The sequence below is a fragment of the Syngnathus floridae genome, chromosome 2 (assembly GCF_059516105.1).
Source record: "Syngnathus floridae isolate MCC-2025c chromosome 2, RoL_Sflo_1.0, whole genome shotgun sequence".
Lineage (NCBI taxonomy): Eukaryota > Metazoa > Chordata > Actinopteri > Syngnathiformes > Syngnathidae > Syngnathus > Syngnathus floridae.
In genome coordinates this window covers 18,950,333-18,978,247 of record NC_142414.1, presented here as the reverse complement: position 1 = coordinate 18,978,247, position 27,915 = coordinate 18,950,333, and the positions used below count along the sequence as shown (strand labels likewise).

The 27,915-nt window shown below is 42.8% G+C and overlaps 2 protein-coding genes across 2 annotated transcripts; both read right to left on the bottom strand.

Moving 5' to 3' along the window:
* dgkaa (diacylglycerol kinase, alpha a) lies at positions 1-17,398 on the bottom strand. The gene is made up of 24 exons (XM_088368953.1): positions 17,198-17,398; positions 10,502-10,615; positions 9,521-9,597; positions 8,148-8,277; positions 7,898-7,972; positions 7,770-7,819; positions 7,207-7,281; positions 6,910-7,026; positions 5,443-5,560; positions 4,956-5,044; positions 4,739-4,858; positions 4,450-4,548; positions 4,270-4,347; positions 4,127-4,200; positions 3,854-3,928; positions 3,389-3,474; positions 3,157-3,246; positions 2,740-2,900; positions 2,612-2,676; positions 2,455-2,545; positions 2,202-2,388; positions 1,629-1,746; positions 1,277-1,337; positions 1-1,180 (listed from the first exon to the last, which is right to left on the bottom strand). The coding sequence occupies exons 2-24, from the start codon at positions 10,575-10,577 to the stop codon at positions 1,100-1,102; spliced, it is 2,193 nt and encodes a 730-aa protein (XP_088225079.1). The 5' UTR covers positions 10,578-10,615; positions 17,198-17,398; the 3' UTR covers positions 1-1,099.
* A 2,578-nt stretch (positions 17,399-19,976) lies between these two features.
* rnf41 (ring finger protein 41) lies at positions 19,977-27,767 on the bottom strand. The gene is made up of 7 exons (XM_088360699.1): positions 27,610-27,767; positions 26,578-26,629; positions 26,388-26,503; positions 23,376-23,647; positions 22,968-23,103; positions 21,952-22,055; positions 19,977-21,696 (listed from the first exon to the last, which is right to left on the bottom strand). The coding sequence occupies exons 3-7, from the start codon at positions 26,475-26,477 to the stop codon at positions 21,342-21,344; spliced, it is 957 nt and encodes a 318-aa protein (XP_088216825.1). The 5' UTR covers positions 26,478-26,503; positions 26,578-26,629; positions 27,610-27,767; the 3' UTR covers positions 19,977-21,341.
* Between the last annotated feature and the right edge of the window lie 148 nt (positions 27,768-27,915).

Sequence of the window (27,915 nt, the reverse complement as noted above, 5' to 3'; positions counted from 1 at the left end):
TAGGCAACGTTAGTCTTTATTGCAACATTACTGTATTTATTCATATTGTATTAATTATTAAAGCAAATAATGGGGAGGACACTATTTGGATTATTAATTTCCGGTTTGAATTCAATTTTTGAGAAAGGAAATCTAAAAAGCAACACAAAAGCAAATGGCACCCCCTTGTGGCACAAAGGTAAACCGCATGATTTCGTTGTCATTTATTAAGTTTCATTGCACATTCGGTCACTTCAGGCATACTGCAGTAACAACACAAAACCCTCTTGGTATCATAAAATTATTTGATTCCATAGAGCACAGTTACGTAAACATTCAGGAGTACGTCTGAGACACACTAATGTCCTCCTTTAAACCTGAACAAATTAATTGATGGGTGATATTTGAAGGCTAGGTCTAATAAATGGCCTTACGTCCCTCTGAGACATTAGATTTACAAACACACACATTACATAATCTCAGCCATTTCCTCTTAAATGTACAATAGCATTAAAATTCTTTAGCTCATGGTCCTCTTGTATAATTCTGATCAATATTATCACTGTTATAGTTATTATAATAAGTCACTCCACAATTACAACTCAAGGTATGTGCAGTTCCCAGTGTGTCTACCTAATTTCAGCAGAAGCAATCAAAAAGGCACTCGCTGTCCTTCTCGAAGCAAATTGACATTACTACCTTCAGCATTGGGGCGTTGAATGTTTTAAATAAGAGCTTTGTTTCCTTTTTTTGTTTTTAAATCTTACGATTATGTAACTATTTTACACGGCATAACGTTACAGACTTAAAACATGTCAGTTGGTTCTATACAGTAATGAAGTCCATGAGTGGGACCAGGCGCCATAGTGTAATTCGCATTTTAAGAACATTTCAAATTGAAAAAATTAAAATTGCAGTCTATTAATCAAAATGATGTTGGTGTAAGTGCTTTCTTTGTCGGTGATGCTTATTTTTGTTTTGTTTTGTTTCCACAGAAAAGACAAAACTGATATGGCATGTCGCTCTTCAAAGGGAGCAAATGTAGCTCTGGAATTTCAATTTTCCCGATTTCTATATTTTGTAGAATTTACAATAGTGCCTGGAGACGGAGCGTTTGCTTTTATTTGTAGTTGAAGAACCCAGACGCTTTTGCCTGAGGAGCCATCAGCATGCTAGCTTGGTTCTTGTGTGTGATGTGAATCTGAAAAGCCAACACAAACGTTTCATTCTAATACACAAACAACAATAATAAACACCGACAAGCCAGCTTCACAATCCAAGCGTCATTTGGACGTACCGTGCAGGGCGGTTGCATCCATGGCTCTCCGTCAATTTGCATTGGCAACGCTTTCTTGGTCCTGAGTGGAAACAAATTGGAAACTAATTGTTGTTACCGCCTGCCATTTGCAAAAGCTGCTCGTTTGTTAGCAGGATTACCAAATCATATGCAACCGATCGCACCACTGATCAGAAATAATAAATGATGTCAAATTGTTATTACTATCTTTATCATTTTACATCTTAAAAAACATCTTGACATGCTTCAGCATGCAAGGCTTTGTCAGGGAGACAATGATGTTTGAAAAGCATGGGAGGCAAACTGTCCCATCCCAAGGATGGTCTGAGTGTGTCCCTTGTGTTTTCCCCACCTGATGGTGAGCTGCGCTGTCTTGGCCAGCCTGACGGCGCTCTTCAGGCCTGTGTAAATTTGTCCCATCTCCATGGCGCCCTCCAGGCCCACCACCTCAAGTCTACGATCGCTCAGATCTGTACAGCCGCAGGAACAAAAAATATCAAGCTACTCAGGCTACAGTTCTTTTATTCACTCAGCTAAGTATCTGTAGTGACATGAAGACCAAGTGGTATCCGAATGAATTTGTCCATGTACTGCAGGTTATGCAGCATTTCTTAATGTGGTTCAAAGCCGACGTTTTGGCACACCCCAATTTGTCTTTATTATTTAAAAAAAATACACTGAGGACGAGCTACTTCATTTGAAAATCAGACATTCACTTCATCTTGCATCTTGATGATGATTTTTTTTTTAATTTTGTGAGGCTGGGTGGTCCAGCCATTTTATAGTCACCTGCTGCCCTCTAGTGTCTATACATTGCCAAATGCTACATTGCCACCTCCTGAATAGGTATATAAGGCAGACATTTTGATACAACTCTCTAATTCCTTTTCTGTTCTTCTATTTTGACCATCAAGAGATGAAATACCTTGTCCGGTCACTTTCAGGATTTCAGGGTCCACGATCACATCAGGTTCGTCCTGACCACTTGGCCCCTTGACCTCGCTCTTCTTGCTCTCACCCCAGAGATTGGAGCCGCCGTGCATGCTGGGAATATTTAGGACGGCGATGCCCTCCAGAGACAAGCTGCTGAGATCCAAAGGAGTCCCACAGCACTGACAACGGAAGGTAAAATGAACAAATGTATTGTTGTTGATGGCGTCATGTTATTGCTGTCTCACCTCTATCGTTAGACTTTCATTTAGTTTTTTGCAGGAGGCTGAGATGGTTTCTGAGGTGGCAAATTCAAAATACCACAACTTGTTCTTCATCCTGCACACAACAAAAACATCCAGATGTTTGCAAATGTAGAAATTCTCTAAAATGTCAGTGTCATACCTGCTGTTAAATTTTTGAGGATGTTTCTCTCTCATGGTGTGAAAACGGTGGGCGATGGAGGCGTCCTGTGCAACAAACACAATGTCGGCAAACCTCGAAGACACACCGTCGTCCTTGTGCAGACTCACCACTCCGATGGAGAAGTAGTTATTGATGATTTCGTATGGCACGGGGTCACCCTTCTCTTCACCTGCCTCCGTGATGACCTGCACGCTCCAGCGGTCCATCAGAACCTCGGAGCTCGTCTCGATGTCCTTCAGGATCCTATTGAGGTCCTCGCCGTCATATCCTGAGCGGGGATGTTTTAGAATATTTGCATTTGAAGTTCCTCTCAATTCTGTTTTGACTGGCCTGAGCTGTTTGCTTTATTTTGGAAGGGCGATTAAATGAATGAATTAAACTGTCGTCTTTTGGGGTTACGTGTGTAATGTGTATTTCTCAAAAAGTGTACGCCTGTGAAATGTTCTTCTTTGCTACTATTCCTATTTGTTGCTCATGTGAATCTGGCTGTTGCTGTAACGGATCATTGTTTAATTTGTTCTCACCTCCTCCCCACCGCAGGCACCGCGCGAGGTCATTTCCTGTGCCCAGAGGAAGTACGGCAACTGGCGGCCGTGCCAGCAGACCGGCTTTGTCTAATTGGGAAAGAAAAGAAGTAGGAGGAGGCACAAGAGGAGAGATTCAACTGAAAACTGACACAGAACAATTTGGTGCACATCCATAGTAGGATGGTACAGTGAATCTGCATTTGCAAGTGATTTAGTGAATGGCGCTCACCGATGGCATCCAGGATCCAGCCGACTGTGCCGTCTCCACCGCATACAAGGATCCTGTAATCCTGAAGGTCTCTGAAAAAACTCAGGCTGATCAAGAGACAACAACAACAAGTTAATATTGCACACACAGAAGGTTACATCAAAAATGGACTGAAATATGCAGTTAAATATGGAGAGAGGGTCAAATTAAGGACACCTGTAAAGGTTATAGTGGATTATAGGTTTATTTCCCCAAAAAGTCTACTATCCTAAATTTTTGGTGCCTGGGGACATAATAGTCACAAATCCAGTGGTTGTTTGAGTGGATTTTGTCTTGCAGCACTCACTCACTCACTCACTCACTCACTCACTCACTCACTCACTCACTCACTCACTCACTCACTCACTCACTCACTCACTCACTCACTCACTCACTCACTCACTCACTCACTCACTCACTCACTCACTCACTCACTCACTCACTCACCCTGCAGCTGGTCCACCATTGGAAAGGTTGTACACCTGCCGGGGGTTGAGCAAATACTGAAATTTACGTAGGACCCTGAAATGCATGAAAACAAACTTGAAAGGCGCATGAATTGTTTAAAATCAACTGAAGTGGCTCACAAGAGTGATTTTTAGTCTCACTTTGTTTAGCTACATTATTTGTAACACATTTGATTTTTTTCAAGTCAAGCATTTCACAAAATACATAAAAATGTTTGAACGCATAAACGATGTACTTGTTTTTGAGGCTCACCTTTCCCCTTGCTTGCCTCCACTTTTGGGATTGACAAACACAAGAAGAGGGTGTGTATTGGGCACGGGGCTGATCTGTCACAGAAATAAATATTGTGATCATTTGCGTCCATCGAATAATTTGATGAGAATTCAAGTACGTACTTGAAGGACTTGTCCATCAGGTGTTGTATTGAGCTCAGTGTCGTCCATCTGACCGGAGCAGCCGTTGTTGGATCTCTCCTTCGTCCCACCGAGAGCACAAAAAGTTCCTATGATTATCCATTATCTATCTATAGATCAATCTATCTGCACATCCATCCATCTGTCCAACCATTCACCCACCTTGATGACGGGATAGACGGCCCACGGAGGCAGGATGTGGTCTCGGAGTGGGCCGCACCTGCATTCGCTCGGCTCTTCGTCTGCACACGCATCATGGCGCTGATAAATAGGAAAATAAAAGCAAAACATTCCTGGGTCTGAGTCTTTATCAGACACCAATATACATGATATAAATGCATAATAAGTTTAGAGAAAAACTTGGGACTCTATAGAGCCTGCCCTCCCACCGTCTGAATTTAATATTGTATGTTATCTGCTTATTTCTGAAATTGCATCGTCACATCCTCACCATGGAGTGGCACCACACACAATGTTTGCCCGTCAGGCCTTGGAAGCTCTTGATTTTTTTCTGGCACTTGTCACACTTCCTCGATTCACAGTTGCCACTCACCCAGTCGTGCGCTGGAACCTGAAAAAGGAGAAAGTCTCATTTGGGGGCATGACGGCTGAGGGGGAAAAAAAATCACATACAGTCTATTAAGGTGGTCATGAAGACATCAGCATACCCCAGTTTCTTTCTTGGACTTCACATAGGTTCTGGCGCAGGGGGCTGGATTCCTGTTAGCGCAGCGGCCATGGACTGTGTACTTGCAGCCTGTCGATTAAAGGTGGCAAAAGTACTGATACTCTGAAATGAAGTAGAAGTACAAATACTTGAGTAAACAAAGCTGATAAAAGTGATGACTCAACTCCTGTAATTAAGCAAAACTAAGTCTGAAAGGTACTTTAATAGAAAAGTAAAAAGTATATTTATTATTATTTATATCTTATATTCATTTATATCTAATCTATTTTGATTGGTAGACACAATTGAAAAACAACTTAGCACATAAACTTGTCCCTCCCCTTTGTTTTCATCAACAGAGGTTTACAGTGTAAAAAGTACACATATCTGAATAACATCCACTCATGTGCAGTTTCCAGGGCACCGTGTTCGCTCAGGCCCTAGTTTTGGAGGCACGTCAAGCCCTTGGCGGGGCTGCGGTTACTCACAGGTGCAGCACAGGCCTTGCTTCCTGAGACCCAGAAGCATGCAGTGGCAAACGTTGCAGTAAGCAGGCTTGTTGAAATGTTTCATTCTCCACAGGTGCTGTCCGTCTGTCTGTGTCATCTGGTAAACGCACAGAAAAAAGAACACAGGAATTATGTTATGGAGTTATCACCGGATCAGCTATGAACAGTGGTTAGTTTATTTATATGACACCCGTCATTAAAGATCTGTTCTTAAATTTACTATTAATGTATAGTTATGGCATTTAACTCCGCCTTTTTCAGACCCTCATTTACCTAGAAAACATAAAAGGCATAAAAATACATCTTTGGCATTGAATTAGTTTTAAGAATGTTGAAATGTGACTTCTAAAAATAATTGTCTGTGGTCCCTGCCTACCGATCAGTTAGAACAATCTTTTGATATTTGCTTATTTCTAAAAATGTGCAAAAAACAATACATAGAGAGAACACAATGGCCATTGGCCACTACAGTAAACATTTTAATTTGATCATTTAGTGAGAAGAAAATCTTGGAATAGTTACATAAAGTTAAATTCCGTTGAGGTGAGCATACTGTGTGTTCTCGATGCTTTGCACTTCTGTAACAACACTCCTTTCATAACACAAGTGTCCCACATTTCACACTCGCGACGAGCCTCACACTAATGACATTGCTGATGATGCAGAATGTGTCATGGCGTTCTGAGCAGCACAGCACACGCTAATCTTCTCAAATTGTCCACACATGATTATGAGGTTGCTTTCAATCGCTTAATAGGGAAACAAGTGCTTTTATCCAAATTACATGTGAATTTTTGTTTGATTCTTCCAGCAGGTGAATCAATTTCCCTGACAGGCTTTAAATGGCTATAAATAGCCTTAGAGGGCATAGCGGTCACTGTATCTTTTGCAATTAATCATTGATACATTACAGACAGTATTTTTTTTGTTAAATGTGAAAACTCTAAAAAAAAAAAACAATATGTAGTATGTATAACAATATCAATATGTACATTGTTTAACTTTTCCATCATTTATTCTGACGCTTGTTTGACAATTAATGCTTTAAAAAACATGTTTGTGTCGACTTTTTTTTACAAACGTTAAAACAAGTGTATTGCTGTTCACACAAAAACTGACAGCAGAAAGAATGTTCAAATATGAAATTAAATAACTACTTTGAAAATTCCATCATTTGCGGTAGGAAAAATTGTGCTGCGGGTTAGTCAGTAATTTACAGCCACAGCTAAAGGCTGATTTATTATCTTGCGTTTTAATCCTTTTAGTCCATGTCATCATGGCAGAATGTGGTGCAATCATGTAAAAAACCCGCAAGAGAACCATGTTGATCATCACGTGTGCACTTAGGAGTGCTGAGTATGCAAAACGGCCCGGGACATGTGAGAAATAGGAGGCAAAGGCCGGTGGGGCATTGGCAGGAGCAATAAAAGCGTTGACGTCATTTACCTTCAGGCCCAGTAGGACCAGCAGGGGGATGTTGTTCATGCCGCCCTCCACCCACTCCTCCAGAGACACAGTACCGCTGCTGTCGGCATCTATGGCAGTCATCATGTCCTTGAGAACCTGCAGGGGATCTTTCCGTTATCATTTGAACTCCAAACTGGTTTCTCAGCTTTAGAAAAAGTGTCAGGTTTTTGCTGTTGTTGTATGTTAAGCTTATCAGTCGACAAATGACATTACGCGTGTTCTTTCATAGATCAGAACGTGGTGCTTTCAAGTGCAGCGGAGCCCTGAGGGACTTACCGGCCTAAGCTCTGACACGTCCCAACCCAAGTACTCAGCAGCGTGCATCATTTGAGCGATAATTCGATCCACTTCCTGCCATTCGAAAAAAATAATAATAAAATATGATCAGAAGCGCTAATCTACATTTAAAAATGTGTTCTGTTAAATTGTAAAACTGTATTCCTAACAGTGGTGGTGGGCGGATCGGTTCAATCAATCAATAATATAAAGTCAGTATCAATATTGGATCAATATTAGCGCAATAAGATCGACACAACTCATGCAACTTGAACCTCAGTAACAGTGGGGCTGTTTCTTTAATCAACCACATTTTAAATCTGCCTTTCTGAGGCCGGCAATCTGACCCCCAATGATGTCATCATATTTCTGCCCTTTGGTTGGCCAGAGCAAGCAAGTTTAACTAGTTCCGGACAGTTCCAGTATGTGCACTCAACATGGCAGTTCTCATGCCATTACATTGCATTTTGACATCGTATGAACGGGAAAGCGAAATAACCATGCACTGAATCAAACACATTCTAATCTGGACCACATTTTCCGAAATTAGACTGACATCTTACCGAGCTGTCCAGGACGCCGTTGCCGTCTCTGTCGTAGAGCTTGAAAGCAACTGTGGATAAAACAATAAAACTAAACTATCAACATAAAAACAGCAGCAGTTTTTTTTGAGGGGCAAGCAAAAACTTACACTCCAGCTTGTCCCGAGGCTGACCGTCCTCCAAGAGTGAGAAGTAACACGAAACATCCTTTAGAAAGACCTCCTCTGTAAAGAATGATGGACAGAATAATATGTATTATACATCCATTCATTTTGGATAGCCATTGCCATCATAAGGTCAATGGGTGAGCTGAAGTATATCTCAGCTGACTTAGGTCAAAGGGCAAACACACCCTGGAATATGTCCAGTACTGATCTGTGTGTGTGTGTGTATTCTTACTGTTGCTGTCTTCCTGAGCAGTTTCGGAGTTCTGAAAAGAACGGAAGAGTCGCTGGCACAGATCTGCTGGGAAGTCGTCCACTTCCAAATAAGTCTTCAGGAAGAGACGAAAGCCTTCTTCATTGATGCACTGGAATAGAAAAGTTGGAATCAAATGCGTGTGGGACGTTTATGGGGGGGGGGCAAGGATATCTCAGGGGCTTCTTTTCTTCATTCAAATGGAAAACTACAATGTAGTCTACACTTGCGCACCCCTGTTATGTAACAGTAGAACTAATTTAAACAAACAACCCTGGGATGCAGTGTCCAGTCACTTGGGGGCACGAGACAAGGTTGCCCTAAAAAAGCACCTTATTTGGGTAAAACAAGAAGTAGGTTGTGAGTGCTTCCAATGCATCATTCCATGCTGTGCTAAAGCCCCCCGCTACCAGAAAACAGAAGTCCGCCCAGACATTTGTGACTTTCACCATTGGATGCTGGAGGGCTTCAAGTGAACTCCCTCGATAATACTGAACCACAAACCCATTTCTTGCTGACGCTGATGCCCTGCAGAACTGCCCCACTAAGAAATAATTCACTCACTGTAACCCTGCTAAGACATTTAACTGGAATCCTTGTCATCTCAATGCTGTACATGGAACTACGCTAACCTTTATCCACCCATCCATTTTCTATAACAATTTCTACGCTCTCAAATATTTGTAGCAGTCGTGTCCACCACCATGATGCCAGAGATTAATTCATTTTCCTTTTTGTTTTTATGAGGAAAATAAATGTGAAATGCAGCCCGAATAGGATGTTCATGGCCAGAAATGACTACATTAGAATGCTGCATAAATGTATCCAAACTTCTGAAAGTAGCCGGCGAGGATTCGCCGCGTGGGCCCAGGTGAGAGCCTCATTTACGTACATTTGCAATCTCAGTATAACGGTGCCGCCTCTTACGAGAGTGCTTCGTTGACACCATGGACGGCTTTGAATCTCATTAGCTGGATGCCCACGTATTGAATCAGCTCAAGAATGAATCAGATGATTATTTTTTCCGCACGCTGAGAGCCGTCCGAAGTTTGAAGTGAGTTTGAAACACTGGTGGAGCTAGAGGGGGGGCACGGGGGCACTGCCCCCTTCCAGCTGGCAGGCCAAATAACGGACTTTTGGGTGTTTTCCGATTCTTTCTGGGAATTATTTTCCACATTACCACATATGGTGTTTGTTATTGTTTTCTGAAGATTTTTTGAGGGTTTGTAAAAAAAACAAACAAAAAAAAAAACATCCTGAGATATCCTTGTCACCACCCCAAGGAGAAAATCCTAGCTACGTCAGTGGTTTGAAATGAGATGTACACGCTGTCCCATCCCATTCTGTGACCTCACCTCTCCATGTCTGTGCTGAGAGAGGCGGCCATCTGCATCGAATTCCCGCAGCACGTCTTTCACCTTCAGGCTGCAATCTGGAAGAAGTCACACAAGGGCAGGCAAAGGCAAGAGCAGAAATTTGAGGCCGAACACATGAAGAAAAGAGATGACAACTTCATAGTGCGGTACAAATGGCTTTTGGACAATTTACATCACGAACCAACAAAGAATTAAGTCAGATAATCGATTAGATAAATTAATTTAATTATTTCATGACATCTTCATTGCAGGAGAAAAAGTAAATTAAAGTTACCTCATTGAGAGCCATTGAAAATTATGAAAACAACGTTCATTTACAATATGCTTTTTTTTCCCTGTTACCTTTTATTGTTTCCTTAAATTGTTTTTAATCTGAGTCTTTTGTGATAAAAGACTATACATGAGAAAAAAACTTGATTTTGTAATTCATCAAAAGCACTCTGTAGCTATTATTGAAATAATAAATGAACAATAAATGCCTTGTTTGCAGCGATGAAAGGCAATTGTACAATTTGGGGTTTAATGCAAAATCTGGAATACATCTTTGGAAACATGCCTTTAAAATTGCACAAATACGACTCTTAAATTTGACTGGCCATTGAGAATATGGTTTTATTATACTTTCACTAATACAAGTTTTCTAATGGTGGCTGTTTGACCCTGAAATTAATGATTTCATTTTTTTTAAAGAATTAATTCCTTCAGCCTGATTGCAACACAACCGTTTATTCAGTCAGCAATCTAGTTGTTTCGAACCCTAGAAAAAAATTCGGTTAAAATGTTCTCCACTCCCCCACATAATTAATACCCATCCTGGATGTTGAGGTTGTGTTCAGACTGACAACTTAGAGTTCAGACACCAAGAGTGCAGGTGTGTGTGTGAGTGGGTGGAAGTGCAACATGAGGTATGGGTACGTGTGCGTGGGGTGAGGGGGATAAAATGTCACAAAATGTACTCACATTCAATGTACTGCTGTAGCTGGATGAAGTCGACCGGGTTGAGCTCCTTCACCTCTTTGCCGGCGGGGGCGGACATGCTTCGTGAGCTCAGGTGCGAGACGCGACGAGGCGAAACTGCGGAGACGAGAGACAAGGTAGGCGGAATGTGGCCTTCTTTTGACAGCAAGGAAAAAACAACTCTTTGCACATCTATGGCACACATTAGAGCAATACTTTTTCCATCCATCCCTTTTTTTTCGCTTGATCGACTCAAGGTAAGCACATTTAAACAAACATTGTTTTGATTTTTTGAAGAATACATGTAAAAACACTGCTAAGTATTAAATATGCATTTTCTATGAAAAATGGTGGGAAATGGGGAAAAAACTCGATTTAAATGTTGAGCAGAATGCTTACTAATTGGGTTCTACTCTACAGCCTGTATTTACATTGTCATGATTAATAATAAATGGTGAGCCACTCCAAGCTGTCTTCCCCAAAGTATTTCAAGCTAAAAGTGAAACTTGGACTCTCGGGAGTTGACGATCCCAAAATATTTTTGCATTTGCTCATTGGCCTATAAAAGCCAAAATAGATGTGTGAGATTTATTTTAGGCTGAAACCTGGGACTCTTACTTAACCATCCGCCCCCGGCCTCTGCCCTCCACTCCCACACAACCAAAATCCCCCAACACAGTTGAAGAGCTGCACAAATACACCACCTCACCTCAATTAATAAAGTCAAGGACTGAAATGTCATACAAGGTCTGACGTGGGCAAGGAATTTACATGTGACTCATAAAAGAGTCACAATGGAAGGAGATTCCTCAATGGTGGGAAAACAAACAAGGCAAATGTCATTCATCATTGAGGAGGCGAAAAAAGAGGAAAGGAGGAAGTCCCCCATCCTACATTGATGACGACTAAAGTTTAAAGGGCTGCTGACAAAAAAAAAAAAAAAAAACTCCAATGTGAAAGAGCTGCTGGCTCTCTCTGGACTCAGTGAAAAGGTTTGCAGTGTCCCGGGATTAAATCCCTCCAAAGGTCAGGAGCGTTGCCTAGCAGGTTTGCGGCTGACCAAGCGGGTTTGGAAAGCATGAATGGCCAAGTGCCACATGAAGGAATAACGACAAGATCGATGCCTTGGAAACAATTCATCTAAGAATAGGACTCAGCGGGGCGGTCAAAATGAACTCAAAAAAGACTGTTGACGTCTCAAGTTCACTTTCCGTTGACAAATCAGCATTATTTTCCTTCAGCCTCATTTGGTGTCAGTCAGTCTCTCTGCAATCACTTCCTGCTGAAGACTTGCAAATAACCCCAGAGGAGAAAGCAGAGTTGGAAAAAGCATCCCACAACGGCGCCGTCTGATCTGGATTACTGAATCTGGTATAAATATTTCATTGAGGGCTTTGCAGGAATGTTGTTGAGCCTTGCTTAATACACACCACATGACCAAGCTGACCTGGTGCTTAAATGTAATATGAAGCATTCACACAGAAGTACCAAAAGAATACTCAATACATGTCATGTGCATGCCAGACCAGTAGTTGGCGGTACTCACTTTGTGATGAAACACTAACATGACTTACTAATCATATTTTGAATAGCCTTCATCGGCAGATATGCATTTTGCAGCTTTCCAAAGGACATTGTCCCTCTTTGCATCGCCATGTGATGACAGCCAAAGGAAATACAACATTCACTCCCCCCGCGTTCACCAAGTACATATTTTACCCATCAACTGTATGAAATCATTTGAAACTTGAAAAGCCGATAAATAATAGAGGTGGAAATAAACGTAATGTTAGCAAAGTGGGAAAAGTGCCTCATGAAAAATGAATGTCGATTTTAGTAATCATGAACACTGAGAGTGGTGGGTGTCAGACTGTGCAACTTCAGTGGCTTTCTCTGGGCCCACACTTCCTTCAACCAGCAGAGGTGCTGTTGATTCACTCTCAAGTAGTTTGCTGTCTGAAGAAGTACTACATAGCATCACCAATGGGAAATTAAGCTATTGATTGGAAAATGAAGCTTGAAATTTGTTTCATGAACCAGTTGTATTTAATTGACTCCTCTGTTCAAAAGTACACTGACTTAGCATTTCTTAAACCTCTTTATTCAAACCAACAGTGCCATCCAAGGAGTCAAAAAAATACAACTGGCGCATGAAGCAAATTTGAAACTTTATTTTCCCATCACTAAGCTATAGCCACGCAAATGTCCATTATGCTACAAACACTATTGTGATCAGTGTTTAAATGAGATTCAATAATATAGACGTATTCAAATACTATATCAAAACAACAGGAAACAATAAATCAATTCATAATTATTTTCTCCAATTATTTATGAGCAGTAGACATTCCTAGTCTTCATATTTCACCCAAAGTCCTTTTTTGTGGATTCAAGATGAAATATATAATACTGCAAATCCTTCCAGATTTTTTTCCATCATCAAGGGTTCTCTCACAACGGATTGGATGCAACACAAAGAACAGAAGCTTCGCTTGAGGCGGCCCAGTCTGTTCAATGTGTAGAAGTTTGGCCTAAAATCAAAATCCATGTTGCTGTCGTTCATTTTCTTACCAAATAGGAGCTACGGAAAAACATTAAAATAGAACATGTCCTACTTGCTGGGATCCCAGTGGATTTACACATTCAGACTACTTTTTATTTTTATTTGAAGAAGTAGAGATGCATAGACTGAAATGAACTCTAACAACATTATGACCTGAGTAAAGTAATATTAGAGTATGGATATGTGTATGGATACACGAAGCCATCTCTGATTAAAATTTACTGGTGACCAGTGTTACTTTCCAAATGTCCCTGTTATCAGCAATCATAATGCCTTGATGTAAACCTATCAGCAGCAGCAGCCATAAAAGAATCATTTCAAGGTTCAGATGAGAATGACCTTTTTCTCCCACACGGCTGTTTGTGCAGGCTGTTGTAAAAGCCCACGGCTCGTGACGAAAAATCTGCTGTTGCGCAAGCCTCAAATGCTACTTTTTCTTTCATACTTCTTTGAATAGAAAAAGGGCTTGATATTTTCCACCCTCCGCCTCACTGGAGCGTTTGCAGATAGCAGGCGGAGGCGGCGAGACGGAGGACACATTTGGTTGCTAAGGAACGTGTTTCCCTCCATTAGCAGCTGAGAGCGCTGACTGAGATGTGGAAGGGGGGGGGGACACACGTCGCTGAAAGCAGCTGGCTCAGAGAAAAAAAAAGGGGAGTCCTGCTGCAAGAAGTCTTCCCTGTGTAGCTCCACCTCCTCCTCCGCCCACGCCAACCTTAGGTGGCCTTTCAACTGGAGGCCCCACTCTGCATTCAACAGGCAGATGTGACTGTGAGTCATTGCAGAAGCAGAGGGAACACTCCCTTGCTATTATTTTGAACTTGAAAGCTACACTTCTATTCTTGCAATATACAAAACAAAACTGAAGCCAGGAAATTATTCCATCCACGATTTGATGCATTTAATTTAAGATCAACTCTGGTGCGGATGCCCTGCTAGTGTGGTTTATTCAGGCACGATAACTCAGGCTCACTAAACAAATGGACTTAGAAGTAAACTTTCTGCCAGCAACAACAACACAATGAACAACAATAGCCCATCTCACACCCAAACTCAGCTGGGATCGGCTCTGGATCAACCACAAACCAAATTAGCAAAATTGTTAAAGAAAAATATTGACAGAGTGAACACTACACAAAAATACCGAACTATAAAAGTGAACACAGCCAAGATAACATTTCCCGCTTAGCGCAACCCTGTAACCACGACTTCCTCTGCTTGTTTGACATTTAAATTTTTTTACACCAGCTCACAAGTAGAAGCCACTTGGAGATGTGCATTTACGCAACACAACTTTTTTTTTCTTTTGCAAAGCTTCATGTACAGACAAAATTATCAAAACAACTCAACCCGGCCTGTAATATGCATGCAGCACCAGTAGTTGGCGATGTTGACATCTTTGTAAAGATGCACAACACACTCATGCAACTCTTTGTCCTCTTAATCCAAAATTAAATAATTTCCTTTCATCGACATAAGTGTGGATTGAAAACCCATGTAAGCGGTGACTTGAATCGTTATAAACACATTTCGTTACTGTTGAAAACATTCATTCTTCAGTTAGCTTCGAAAAAATGCTGATTAGGGCCAATAATTAAAAAAAAAAAAATTAGAGGACAAAAATTTTGATTTGGTGCAATGAAAGTCCAGTTTAAGTACACCTAAACTAACAGTTTCGTTAATACAATGTAAAAATAGAGCAGCTTTTCGTATTGTCACATCAGACATGTATGTGCTCCGGCGTGCGTGTGTTTGTGTGAGTAAAACGTTTGTGATTTACACCTATATGCAAACACTGAAGGGTACAAAGATCCTTTAAGTCCAGTATCAACTCAGTGTGGTTGCGGACCCTTCAAAGCAAAGACAGCAGAGATTGAAAAAGCATATTTGTTGAAAAGGGCTATACCACGCGTGCATGAGATGTTTGATGAGAGTGAGAGGGGGGGAAAAAGAAGATCACAAAAGCAGCAAAAGAGTCACAGTGCTGTGAATCACAGATTTCTTGGAAAATGAAGGGGAGGAACGGTTGGCCGCCTATCACTCAACTGCGGTGTGACTTATGTAAGAGCTTCTTGTGGGGGCAGCCTTCTGCTTCATACGGCATTAAAAATAAGAGAGGTTGGGAGGGGCGGGGGGTGAAACAACCTGTTCACACTTGTCATAACAGCCACTTTGCTTTTATGGTGGGAGCGCGCATGTATCAGGGAGTCTGGCTTCGCCCGCCCACGGATCGATGTGCAGCAGGAAGTGAAATGCAAGCTGAGCTTGTCGCTGGAAGTTAAATACACTATACGGACAAAAGTATTGGGACGGGCCTCTTTTCAGGAAATGAACTGTGGAAAGCAAAGTTGTTGGAGTGTGTCTGTGGGAATTTTTGTCCATTTGCGAGGTCTATTGTCAAAATAGTCTAGTGGTTTCTTCCACACCAAAATCCTCCAAGCATGTCTTTATGGACCTTGCACTTGGAAAACAGAAAAGGGCACACCCCAAAAAGGTTCCCACAAAATTGGATGCAAACAATAGCACAAACGATAACAAATTAAGATTAAGGACTCTGGTCTGAATTTTGGATTGATTAATTCCTTTTCAATACTTTCGTGAATATAATATTAATTAATTCATTTGTTAGATTAAGACTTTGATTTACAGTGTTCTGGCTTTTTTATTCATTCATAGTTTATATGACAACCGCCAAGACCAAATTATTCAGTGTGTAAATATTATTAGTACAAGCATCGTTTTCAATATGATCGATCTCTTGCAAATCATAATTCAAATGGACACGACTAGAGTTGCATGTTTGGGCAAACACTTCCTTAAACATTCAAATGAATCAAAACAATGTGACATACGTATTCTTGTCAAGTAATCAGTTCATAGAACCTGGGAAGAGAGCTGTGTCTAATATTTAGACCCTTCCCTTGGCTGTTGAAATAAAGAATGAATTAGAGTACAATTTTGGATACAACTTGTCTCATAGGATTTTCAAAATGAGAAGAAATATGCGTTCTTACAAGTGACTTTAGTACAGCATATGAAATCTGACTGGCAGCAATGCCCTAACAGAAGGAAGCGAAATGAAATAGGAGGTTTACCATACTTAAGAAAACTGTAGTCACAAATTATAATAATTAGGTTGATTACATTATAGACAGAAAGGCTGCATCAGTAACTAATGGTTAACACATCTGTCTCATAGTTCTGATGTTCTGCATTCGAATCTCAACTCCAGCCTTGTTGTGTGAAGGCTCCCCGTGTTTGGGGTTTCTTCGGGTATTCCAACTCGCACCCATGTTACGAAAACAGGCATGTTAGAGGTATGTTAGGTATGGACACTCTAAATTGACCTTAGGTGGGAATGTGAGTCATATCTGTCCATATGTGCCCTGTTGCCCCCCAAGCAGTAGAGGGTGCACCAACCTCTGGCCCAAAGTCAGCTAGGCATCAGCACATCCTAATGATGACAAGCACTATGTAGAAAATGGAGGGACGATAGACAATAATGTATTTGGTCTAATAGTGGCCTCTTCTCTAACAGCTAAAGTGCTCTAATGGAGTACGTCCATTTCCTCAAAGAAATGCTGGACCTCTAATAGAGTGTATTGAGCCATGGTGCATATTTTACAGAAGAAAACTTTCTCGGCACGGCACACAATCAAACAAAATTGTAGGGAGAAAACTATACACCGTAATGTACTGCGTCTTATACTCACTGCAATTGCGTCAATAAATGCCCACGAGGAGATACAGTAGCTATTTGATATTTTAATTAAATACTATACGCAGCCTAATAATAACAAGACCGGAAGTCTCCAGAGATACTGTCTAAAAACTGCAGACGCATGACGCGGAGTCCTCTCCAAATAGTCCGGAGCGGCACATGAAACTTAATAAGAGTGGCAATAACATCACTGCATGGCAAAAAACCAAAAACAATAAAAAAAGAGCAGACATGCACGCATTGAAACTGTCGTTAAACACACTTTGTGATTATTGGCTTGTTGAAACTGCAGCTACGTAGAAGATTCATTATCCACCGACTGCAACGAGTCGCGCACTCGGGGCTGCAACTTGCACCGAGCGCAATGGATCTGACCGACCGGCGCGGATGTGTCGGTTCCGCTTAAGTCACTTACTTGTCTAATGTGCTGAGCCGGTCGGTCGTCCGAGCTGCCAAGCCTCCAAGTGTCCGTTGACTTTCCCAAGAAGAGGAGGAGGAGGACCGGAGCCGGTGTACCGGGCAAGTGTGACGCTCTTGCAGCTGAGTAAGTCGGTGCCTCCTCGGATCCTCCTGCACCGAGAGAGAGCGAGAGTAAGAGAGAGAGCGAGCGAGAGAGAGAGAGAGAGAGCGACAGACAGACAGAGTCAGCAAGCAAGTGAGGCAGTGAGACTGACATACAGTGCGACGGACGGACGGACGGACAGACAGACAGACAGAGAACAGCTGTCGAGAACACTGTACAACCTATTTTGTGAAGTAGCTAACAACCTTGTCCAAAACAAAAGAACACACATCAAAACATCATAGTGAGTCGTCCACCTTCCCCTCATTATAATTGTTGCTAAATAACAAACAGCAGCACTGTAGGCTATTTCGGTGTTTCCCACATTTTACATTCAAAAGATCCCACGAGCTGGCGCACTACCAAACAAAAATGTCACAAAAAAGAGAAATAATGATGCTCCTCTCTCAATTTATTACCAAAATGTCAACTCAATGTGAAATCTGTTCAACACAAATGTGATGTACTGGCAGGAAATGAATACTGTATGAATGGCAGCTAGTGGATAGAGAGATTAATTGTACTCTTTGTAGAAAGCCGGTTATTGTTCTGTCACTGGCATAAATAGATGAACAACAATAGTGGTGACAAACGATTTACAAGTTAAAGTCATCTGAGAACTCAATTTACTTGTATTTCAAAGGATTTGATAAGATTGTATGTCATACAAACATAATCAACATGACCACAAAACTTTCTATGTGATATATATAATGTAAAATAATATGCCATATTTTTTTGCTTCGGTTCAATGGACATTGTACTGCTCCTTCTTGTGTGTGCGTGTGCCTTAGCCACCCGAGGGCAGTAGAATACAGCCGTTCATTCTCTGTACCGCTTTTCCTCACTTGGTTTATGGGTGTGCTGGAGACCATTCCAGCTAGCTTGGGGCCAGAGGCAGGTGTAGGAATACCCTGAATGGGTCGCCAGCCAATCAGACGCCACATATAGACAAGCGCACACATCCACAACTACGGACAATTTAGAGTGCATGCATGTTTTTGGGAATGTGGAAGGAAACCGAAGTAGCAGAGTCCAGATTTTAACCCACGACTTCTGAACTGTTATGCAAATGTGCTAGCCAATCATTCACTGTGCCACCCATTACAATACAGACATACGCTGCTACATGGAGTCGGTCAGAACTCTATCATTATTATTATTTTTTGCAGAGGACAGAGAATATTATATTGTCTGTCTACATGTGTCTCTCCACCGTTCGTGTTCAAATATCTCACCTGAATGGTTATAACGCCACAACACTGATGCTATAAATTAGCCTGTCTATGGTGTTTTGCATTATTTGTTAGGATAAAGCTAAGCATACATTAGAGACATATGTGGTTGTTTAAAAAAAATGTAATTCTCTTTGTTTTATGTTTAGTTTGACAATAAACTTCACTGAGGTTGGCTAAAAGCAGCTTGAAGAAAAAAAAAACTGCTTAACTGCTGCTATAGAAGTCAGTTCAGTGCCATCACACAAAGCTCGTATATCCAATTTTTGCTTGCAACTCAAAGTAAGAAATTGTGGTGTTGAGTTAATCGAGTGAAATCGAATAATTACCGGTAGAACAGTAGATGACCTCTCATAGGATACAAACAATCAAAATGGACTACAGTTACTAACGCTGCTAACAAGCTAGGTCAAGTTAAGGTCAAAAGTACAGTACTTAGTAGTAGACTACTAAATTCAACAATACAACCTGGTAAGAATTGAGTGTGCACAAATTTGACGTTGCATTGAGGCCAACATTTGCGAAATAGTGCACATTGAATATGGAGCCACAGTGACCGCATCCCGTAATGAGGTGTGGTGACAACAATAGAGCCGCAGTGTTTGGGGAAGCACGATTTCACATTCCAGTGGCTACAATGGAGACGGATTAGACAGCACAATGAGAATGAGGCTGGCTGCAGAGGATAATAGGGATGGAAAACATGTGGGTGTCAGACAAAAGCGCAGTCATTCGGGTCAGAAGACAAGACTCGAACCTCGTGACATGGTTTAGCGGTTAAAACATTCCTTCAGCTTGACCCCAATGGGCTGAGTTTTGAAATCATCACTGCCCTGATTAGAGCTTTTATATAATGTATGAAAGAGCCCTGGGCCTCGAGCGCTCCCTAACGGCTCCTGATGACATGGTGTGGCTAAAAAAGGAATTGCAGTACAGTGCAACCCGGACAGTATATTAGCTCTGGGACGATGCTTGACATTGAATTTTCTCACTCCAATACTATCCCCACACAGTGTCAATCAAAGTTAGATTTTAGTTAAATAAACGAATAAATAAAAAGTAATTGTCTAAGCCAATTTTGACAAAGCTGTGTACAGCAGGGTGGGGAACATGTTTGTGCTCAAGGCCTTGTTTTAATTTCTTGAGCAGACAAATGATGATTTGCTGATGACCGGAAAGCAGCGCTTAAGGACCCAAGTTGGACACCTGTGTTTAAAAATACATGTTACAAAGATTTTGGTGACCACTCCTCTTTAAATCACACTTGCATTGGTGTAAATTTAGAAAAGACTACTATAAAATTAGTACAGGTCAAGGGTCAGTATTGTAGTTCATCATCAAACCACAGAAGATAAGTTAGAGGGCACACATTTGCAATGAGTTGATTTACTCCAAAATAATTTGAACACATTTAATTCATAAGTGTGTATACAACTTTTAGGCCCTGGCCATAATCAGTGACCAAGAAGCGGCCATTTCAAAATGTTGGAGACCTATCGCAAAACCTTAGGACACAAATGCTGAAGTTCCCCTTTGATCCCACTGCCAAAATACTGGTGACATTTTATTCATTTGTCTATACAACGCCATATATACTACTAACACAGAACGAATGAAAAGCATTTCCAAAGATAAAAACAAAAGGGTACAATACAAAGTTGCTTTTACTGCTCTTGTGGGTCATATTTGTCTCAGTACAGTTATGAGGGAAGATGGTGACACTTTTTTAAAAGCCACAAGCGCGACTTCACTAATGTTTTACAATCCCCACGCTGTGACCACTCGTGAATGAGATGCTTGCTGAAAGCAATCAACTTTGACAACATAAAAACACAATGAATAAAGGCAACCATTGGGGTCATCACATTAATCCCATACATGTATTAAACGTGACCTTTAACAAATCACTTCACATCTGGACCCCTGCTTACCAACAAAAGGCAACAGAAAACACTTTTTTTCTCCTGCAACAAACTTCAAATGCACCGAAAAGGCAAATTTCATCTTCAAGCTTTGTGTGTCTGTGCATGTAGAAGGCAACAAAATAAATAAAAGAATGGCACGGAAAATTTACGGATAATGCAAACGGGAATAGGACATCCTGATGGAATAGTCACAACGCAACATAATTATTTTAAAGCCAGGAAACAGTTGGTCAAAGACAAAAATGTGTCTAACAAACAAAAATAAAACTTTCAATGGAAAACAAACAAGCAGAGGAACTCATGGAATCAGAGAGAGGAGGAAGATAATGACATCTATGACTTAATATAGTATTTGCATTTACAAACATTTACACAATGGGGGGTACCAGCGCATTGATACAATTGACAATGTGGTACATGCACGCCATTAAAAAGACGCGAGTCGCCCAGTAGTGAGCCAAGTCTGTAGTGTGTGGACGAACAATGCACTCAGAGCTCAAATCCTGAAAAAAAATAACACTCACAAACAAAAAACCCAGTTTCCTGCACCTTGCTGGGTTCGCTTGACGCTTGAGTACGTTGAAAACCTAGGCAGCAAAGTTCCTCCAAGAATGAATCGTTGAGGTTTTCCACTTTACAATGCAAGTAGCAGAACAATCAGAACGTATAATGCACTAAATATAAACGATGTAAACATCACAACTCATTTATCATATCAGTCATATTAGTTCTACTTGCCAGGTTGATAACATCTTTGTCCTTCCTTTAAGGCATAGGTATCAACATCTCACCTGTGTGAGTTCTTAAAAGAAGCCCGAATTCTTGGTCGCAGTGTAGTTATAGGATCTCCTCCACGCCGTGCGCAAAGATCATGACCAGGCCGGGCTCCAGGATCATGTCCTCCCCCATGTGCTGGTTCTCGCAGGCCATCACCACCACCGCCTGCTTGCCCGGGATGCGCTTGGCTACGTAGTTCTCGTAGTAGCGTCGGTTCATCTGCCGCGTCTCCAGCGAGGCCAGGCCCTGCGGCCAATTGCGCTCGTGGGCGTTCTCGATCAGATCGTTGACGATGGAGAGCGGGCAGCCGCTGTCGATGAGCGAGCGCTTGATGACGGCCTGCAGCACGGCGTCCGGGGTGGAGATCATGCCGCCCCAGCGGGTGACCCTGGCAGGCTGCATGGAGTTTACCCACCTAAAAAAATAAAATTGAGCAATGACGGAGGCATTTGAATTAAGTGGTTGCAGTAGGGAGACACGAACAACAGGAACGACAGCGGCCCTCCAGGACCTGAGCTGGTCCTAGAAATAGTCCCTGAGCCTTTACTCAAGTAAATGTATCAATGGCCAGAAGTAGTGGAAAAGAAGCAAAGATGCTGAGGCCCCAACCTCCCTGTAAATTTGAGGTGGTAAGTTCAGAATGGCAGCAAAAAAAGGATAAGGGACTTACTCCAGGATCTCATTATACTCAATGGTTTCCTCCAGGTTTTGCAGGTTGGGGTTAGCGCTGCGGATGGCTCGCATGTACGCTTTGAGCAGCTGAATGTCTCGTTTCTGGAGTGGGAGAATGCCACAGTGAGTGATAATTGTGGGACAAAAAAACTGAAAAGAACATTCAAGACAATAGTTGTCTAGAAATGAGCACAACCAAAATGTTAACGTTTTCCTCTGTGAGTATTGGGTACCAAACTGACACTTATGGCAGCTACTAATTGTCCATCCATTTTCTACCGCTTATCTGGAGACGGGTCACAGAGGCAGCAGCTTCAGCAGGGAAGACCAGACTTACTCCTCCCCTGCCACTTTGCCCAGCTCAACCCAGAGGATTCCAAGGCATTCCCAGGCCAGCTAAGAAACATACGTAGTCTCTTCAGCGTGTCGTGGGTCATCCCTGGGGCCTCCTTCCAGTGGGACATGCCCGGAACACCTCACCAGGGAGGCGCCCAGGAGGCATTCTAATCAGATGCCCGAGCCACCTCATCTAGTTCCTCTCAACACGGAGGAGTGGCTCGACTCTGAGTTGCTCTTAGATGGCAGAGCTTCTCGCTCTCTCTCTCCCTCAGACAGCCTGGACACGTTGTGACGGAAGTCCTTGTATCCGGGATCCTGTTCTTTCTGTCACAAACCACAGCCTGTGACCATAGGCCCCATGGGTGCAGGCCCGGCCACCAGGCATTCACCATCGAGCCCCACCCACAGGGTGGGCTCCAGAGGGAGGCCCCGATGACCCGTGTCCGGGCAAGGGAAAACTAAGTCCAATATTATCATTTATCATAAGAGCCGTGATTTGTCTGGTCCCTCACCTAGGACCTGTTTGCCATAGGTGCCACTGCCAGGGGCATAATTTAGCTCCTTGGATCAATGGGACACGCAATCAATGGGACACACAAACGTCTTATGAAGGGGTACTAAATGTTTTGAATATTGTTGAAAAAAGAAATCAGACTGGCAGACACACGCACGCACTTGTTCGCCTAGCTGGTGTTTATGTTCAGCCACAGTTTTCTCCAGATCAGAAATCTTGCCCTGCTGCTGTTGGACGACACTTCGCAGATGTTTGATGCAGTTATGGTTGGGCAGCTCGTCTTTTGGCATCTCCAGGCTGCCGGCGGGAGAACAAAGAAGAAGAGTTACTGGATATTCTCTGACATGATCGAATACTTTGGATTGTTAAGAATGTTCTTTGTGTTTCATTTGCATACGATCAAATCTGGACATGCAAGTGTCCATCGTGTTGTTAAGACATCTGTAATGAATGGCAGAAAGGTGGATTTCTTTACGATATCCATCCTAAGACATCTACAGGCATCCGTTCACAAAAGATTATTCAAGTGATCGAGGAGTGCAGCAGAGGAACACACGCCGGCCGCTCACCCACATCCCTCCTCACAGTTGACGGGCCTTTTGGGGTTGTGCTCGCAGTCCTTGAGGTGCGACTGCAGCTGATCCAGTCGAAGAGTGGCCGTGCAGCCGAAGCTGGCATTGTCACAGCTGATCTGCAGCTTGGACAGCATGTTGCGCATGATGCGCGGCACGGGCCGCAGGTGAGCCAGCGTCACCACCGTGCGGTCCACGGGACAGATCTGCTGCTGGGCGAACCACTGTGTGATGCAGGCATTGCAGAAGGCGTGCTCACAGTGTGGGGCCTGAAATGAGTGCAGGGAGGACAGAATATTATTATTTAGCAATCTTGTTTTTATTATATTTATCATTATTTGACACGATTCTAATCAATTCTTTGTTTTGGGGAATTATTTTCCTCTCTTGAATTTGCTTTATTTATCCTGATACGAAACAACCTTTGAAACAGTATTTCAAGCAAGAACTGAGACTGAACTGGGCTAACCCAGAAAGAACGTGCCTAGATCCCCAAATCATGAAAAAAGAAGTGTGCCACAGCCTCTTGACAATCTTCAATAATGCGCATAAAACAACATCCAAGACACAGCCCGTGAGACTCCACACTTTACATTAATTTGAGAGATTGTTTGTGATTTTGTTAGGCTTAGGCTTGCTTTTGCTGTGCTGAGGCTTAGGGTTAGGCTTGCTCTTGCTGTGGTTAGCAAAAGCAAGCCTAAGCCTAACACAAACCCTAACCCTAACCACAGCAAGAGCAAGCCTAACCCTAAGCCTCAGCACAGCAAAAGCAAGCCTAAGCCTAACACAAACCCTAACCCTAACCACAGCAAGAGCAAGCCTAACCCTAAGCCTCAGCACAGCAAAAGCAAGCCTAAGCCTAACACAAACCCTAACCCTAACCCTAACCACAGCAAGAGCGAGCCTAACCCTAAGCCTCAGCACAGCAAAAGCAAGCCTAAGCCTGACACAAACCCTAACCCTAACCACAGCAAGAGCAAGCCTAACCCTAAGCCTCAGCACAGCAAAAGCAAGCCTAAGCCTAACACAAACCCTAACCCTAACCACAGCAAGAGCAAGCCTAACCCTAAGCACAGCAAAAGCAAGCCTAAGCCTAACACAAACCCTAACCCTAACCCTAACCACAGCAAGAGCAAGCCTAACCCTAAGCCTCAGCACAGCAAAAGCAAGCCTAAGCCTAACACAAACCCTAACCCTAACCCTAACCCTAACCACAGCAAGAGCAAGCCTAACCCTAAGCCTCAGCACAGCAAAAGCAAGCCTAAGCCTAACACAAACCCTAACCCTAACCACAGCAAGAGTAAGCCTAACCCTAAGCCTCAGCACAGCAAAAGCAAGCCTAAGCCTAACACAAACCCTAACCCTAACCACAGCAAGAGCAAGCCTAACCCTAAGCCTCAGCACAGCAAAAGCAAGCCTAAGCCTAACACAAACCCTAACCCTAACCACAGCAAGAGCAAGCCTAACCCTAAGCCTCAGCACAGCAAAAGCAAGCCTAAGCCTAACACAAACCCTAACCCTAACCACAGCAAGAGCAAGCCTAACCCTAAGCCTCAGCACAGCAAAAGCAAGCCGAAGCCTAACACAAACCCTAACCACAGCAAGAGCAAGCCTAACCCTAAGCCTCAGCACAGCAAAAGCAAGCCTAAGCCTAACACAAACCCTAACCACAGCAAGAGCAAGCCTAACCCTAAGCCTCAGCACAGCAAAAGCAAGCCTAAGCCTAACACAAACCCTAACCACAGCAAGAGCAAGCCTAACCCTAAGCCTCAGCACAGCAAAAGCAAGCCTAAGCCTAACACAAACCCTAACCCTAACCACAGCAAGAGCAAGCCTAACCCTAAGCCTCAGCACAGCAAAAGCAAGCCGAAGCCTAACACAAACCCTAACCACAGCAAGAGCAAGCCTAACCCTAAGCCTCAGCACAGCAAAAGCAAGCCTAAGCCTAACACAAACCCTAACCACAGCAAGAGCAAGCCTAACCCTAAGCCTCAGCACAGCAAAAGCAAGCCTAAGCCTAACACAAACCCTAACCCTAACCACAGCAAGAGCAAGCCTAACCCTAAGCCTCAGGCTTGCTTTTGCTGTGCTGAGGCTTAGGGTTAGGCTTGCACTTGCTGTGGTTAGGGTTAGGGTTAGGGTTTGTGTTAGGCTTAGGCTTGCTTTTGCTGTGCTGAGGCTTAGGGTTAGGCTTGCTCTTGCTGTGGTTAGGGTTAGGGTTAGGGTTAGTGTTAGGCTTAGGCTTGCTTTTGCTGTGCTGAGGCTTAGGGTTATGCTTGCTCTTGCTGTGGTTAGGGTTAGGGTTTGTGTTAGGCTTAGGCTTGCTTTTGCTGTGCTGAGGCTTAGGGTTAGGCTTGCTCTTGCTTTGGTTAGGGTTAGGGTTAGGGTTTGTGTTAGGCTTAGGCTTGCTTTTGCTGTGCTGAGGCTTAGGGTTAGGCTTGCTCTTGCTGTGGTTAGGGTTAGGGTTTGTGTTAGGCTTAGGCTTGCTTTTGCTGTGCTGAGGCTTAGGGTTAGGCTTGCACTTGCTGTGGTTAGGGTTTGTGTTAGGCTTAGGCTTGCTTTTGCTGTGCTGAGGCTTAGGGTTAGGCTTGCTCTTGCTGTGGTTAGGGTTTGTGTTAGGCTTCGGCTTGCTTTTGCTGTGCTGAGGCTTAGGGTTAGGCTTGCTCTTGCTGTGGTTAGGGTTAGGGTTTGTGTTAGGCTTAGGCTTGCTTTTGCTGTGCTGAGGCTTAGGGTTAGGCTTGCTCTTGCTGTGGTTAGGGTTAGGGTTTGTGTTAGGCTTAGGCTTGCTTTTGCTGTGCTGAGGCTTAGGGTTAGGCTTGCTCTTGCTGTGGTTAGGGTTAGGGTTAGGGTTTGTGTTAGGCTTAGGCTTGCTTTTGCTGTGCTGAGGCTTAGGGTTAGGTTTGCTCTTGCTGTGGTTAGGGTTAGGGTTAGGGTCTGTCACTTGTATTGTAAATCCAGCCTTACTACTGGTTCAAACCTACATGTTAATATGCACAGTGATTTATGTACCTGCACCGGTTCTTCGAGAACTCCGCTACATATCGGACACAGTAGGTCTTCATCCACCTCCCCTTGGAACCTCGTCACGTCGTAGCCCATGGTGCATCACTGGCACCGTCCACCTCCTATGACATATAACTGAAAGTGATTTTTAACTTAAGGGAGAAGATAGCAGAAGAGAAGGAAGATGACAGGTTACCTCACTCACAAACAGCCTCGCATACTTCCATTCAGCGACCGGCACAAGGACTCTGCAAAAAATAAAACACAAACATACTTATAAACATCACTGAGGCTATTTAAGGCAAGAAAAAAAAGTTTGCTTTGTCATCCCACACGCAGAAACAGGACCACCACACAATTGTGTTTAATGCAAAATACTGAAACACCCTTTGACAGACTAACAACGGTATGGTCTTGTAATTAAATTATTAAACCATCCAAAATGTCTTCTGGAAGTCTGGCCAGAAAGTTCATCCTTTGATTAGAGCTAGTCTGTAATTGTTTTGCTTTTTTTCTGTTTAATTATATAAAGCGAGTTCTCGTTTTACGACGTCATGCACAGTTACGAGGTTTAATCTTTTAGGACATATATTTAATACAAATTTGACCGATTGAGATTACGATCTAGTTTGTGTAGCGTCATAAGTATGTCGTATACTGAGGACCACCTTACGTCGTCGTCTATTTTTCTATGTCGTTAGTGTAAAAGTGGAGTGGTCATGTTTTCATTTCCATATGCACTGTCGTTTTCAACTACGATGTACACGAATAGTTAATAAATATCAGTGATCGACTTTTATTTCCGTGATATCATGATCCAGCCAGCCATGTCGCATGTTATCCACACAGGCAAGTAGGTGATGCTGTGCCCTGATTCTGCCGTCCAAAGGACACTCAATCTCTTCACCACCGTCACACTCACTCGATCCCCCAAAACAACCCAGATTTCAACATTAGCTACATACTGCTTTTGCACACAATGTACAGTCAAATGTATATTAAATGCGCGCATCCTAATGCAATAGCGGATGTGTCCGCCTCTCGCACGTAGCGAGCTAGCTAGCTAGCAAACCACCAAGCAACATCGATGCTGTGGCTGTTTTCCTCTGGACATTAGCCCCGGAGCTAAACAGGCACAGCGATAATATTGGGAAGTTACGCACCGACAAATGGCTATCTACCCATATGCACACTCGACTAAAACACCGTAACAAAGTGACAGACTTACTTGCTGGTGCTGTAAAACAGCGACCGGCGAGGATTTCGGTGTAGTTTGGCTCGTGTGACTGTTAGCTTGGGCTAGTCGCGTCCTGCTGTGCTACATCCTACGCTTGCTGCGTCACCCATACGCCGACGGACGATGACGTCACGACGCAAGTTCTGCCAGCTCTCATCAGGTGCAGGTTGGAAATTATTATTGAATTATTATATGATCATAGATCAAGAATAGGGACAACTCTATTATTCTCACGATGAAAAAAGATAGGAGGTTAAATTGAACAAAGAATGTATTTTAGAAGCAAAAACACATTCA

Coding starts and splice junctions, on each gene's coding strand:
- dgkaa (XM_088368953.1), bottom strand. CDS start 10,577: ATGTCCGCCCCCGCCGGCAAAGAGGTGAAGGAGCTCAACCCGGTCGAC. Junction 4,859..4,955: donor AGTCCAAGAAAGAAACTGGG/GTATGCTGATGT, acceptor CTCCTTTTTCAG/GTTCCAGCGCACGACTGGGT. Junction 2,677..2,739: donor ACTACTTCTCCATCGGAGTG/GTGAGTCTGCAC, acceptor TTTGTTGCACAG/GACGCCTCCATCGCCCACCG.
- rnf41 (XM_088360699.1), bottom strand. CDS start 26,477: ATGGGCTACGACGTGACGAGGTTCCAAGGGGAGGTGGATGAAGACCTA. Junction 23,104..23,375: donor AACTGTGAGGAGGGATGTGG/GTGAGCGGCCGG, acceptor TCCCGCCGGCAG/CCTGGAGATGCCAAAAGACG. Junction 22,056..22,967: donor AACACCAGCTAGGCGAACAA/GTGCGTGCGTGT, acceptor CTCCCACTCCAG/AAACGAGACATTCAGCTGCT.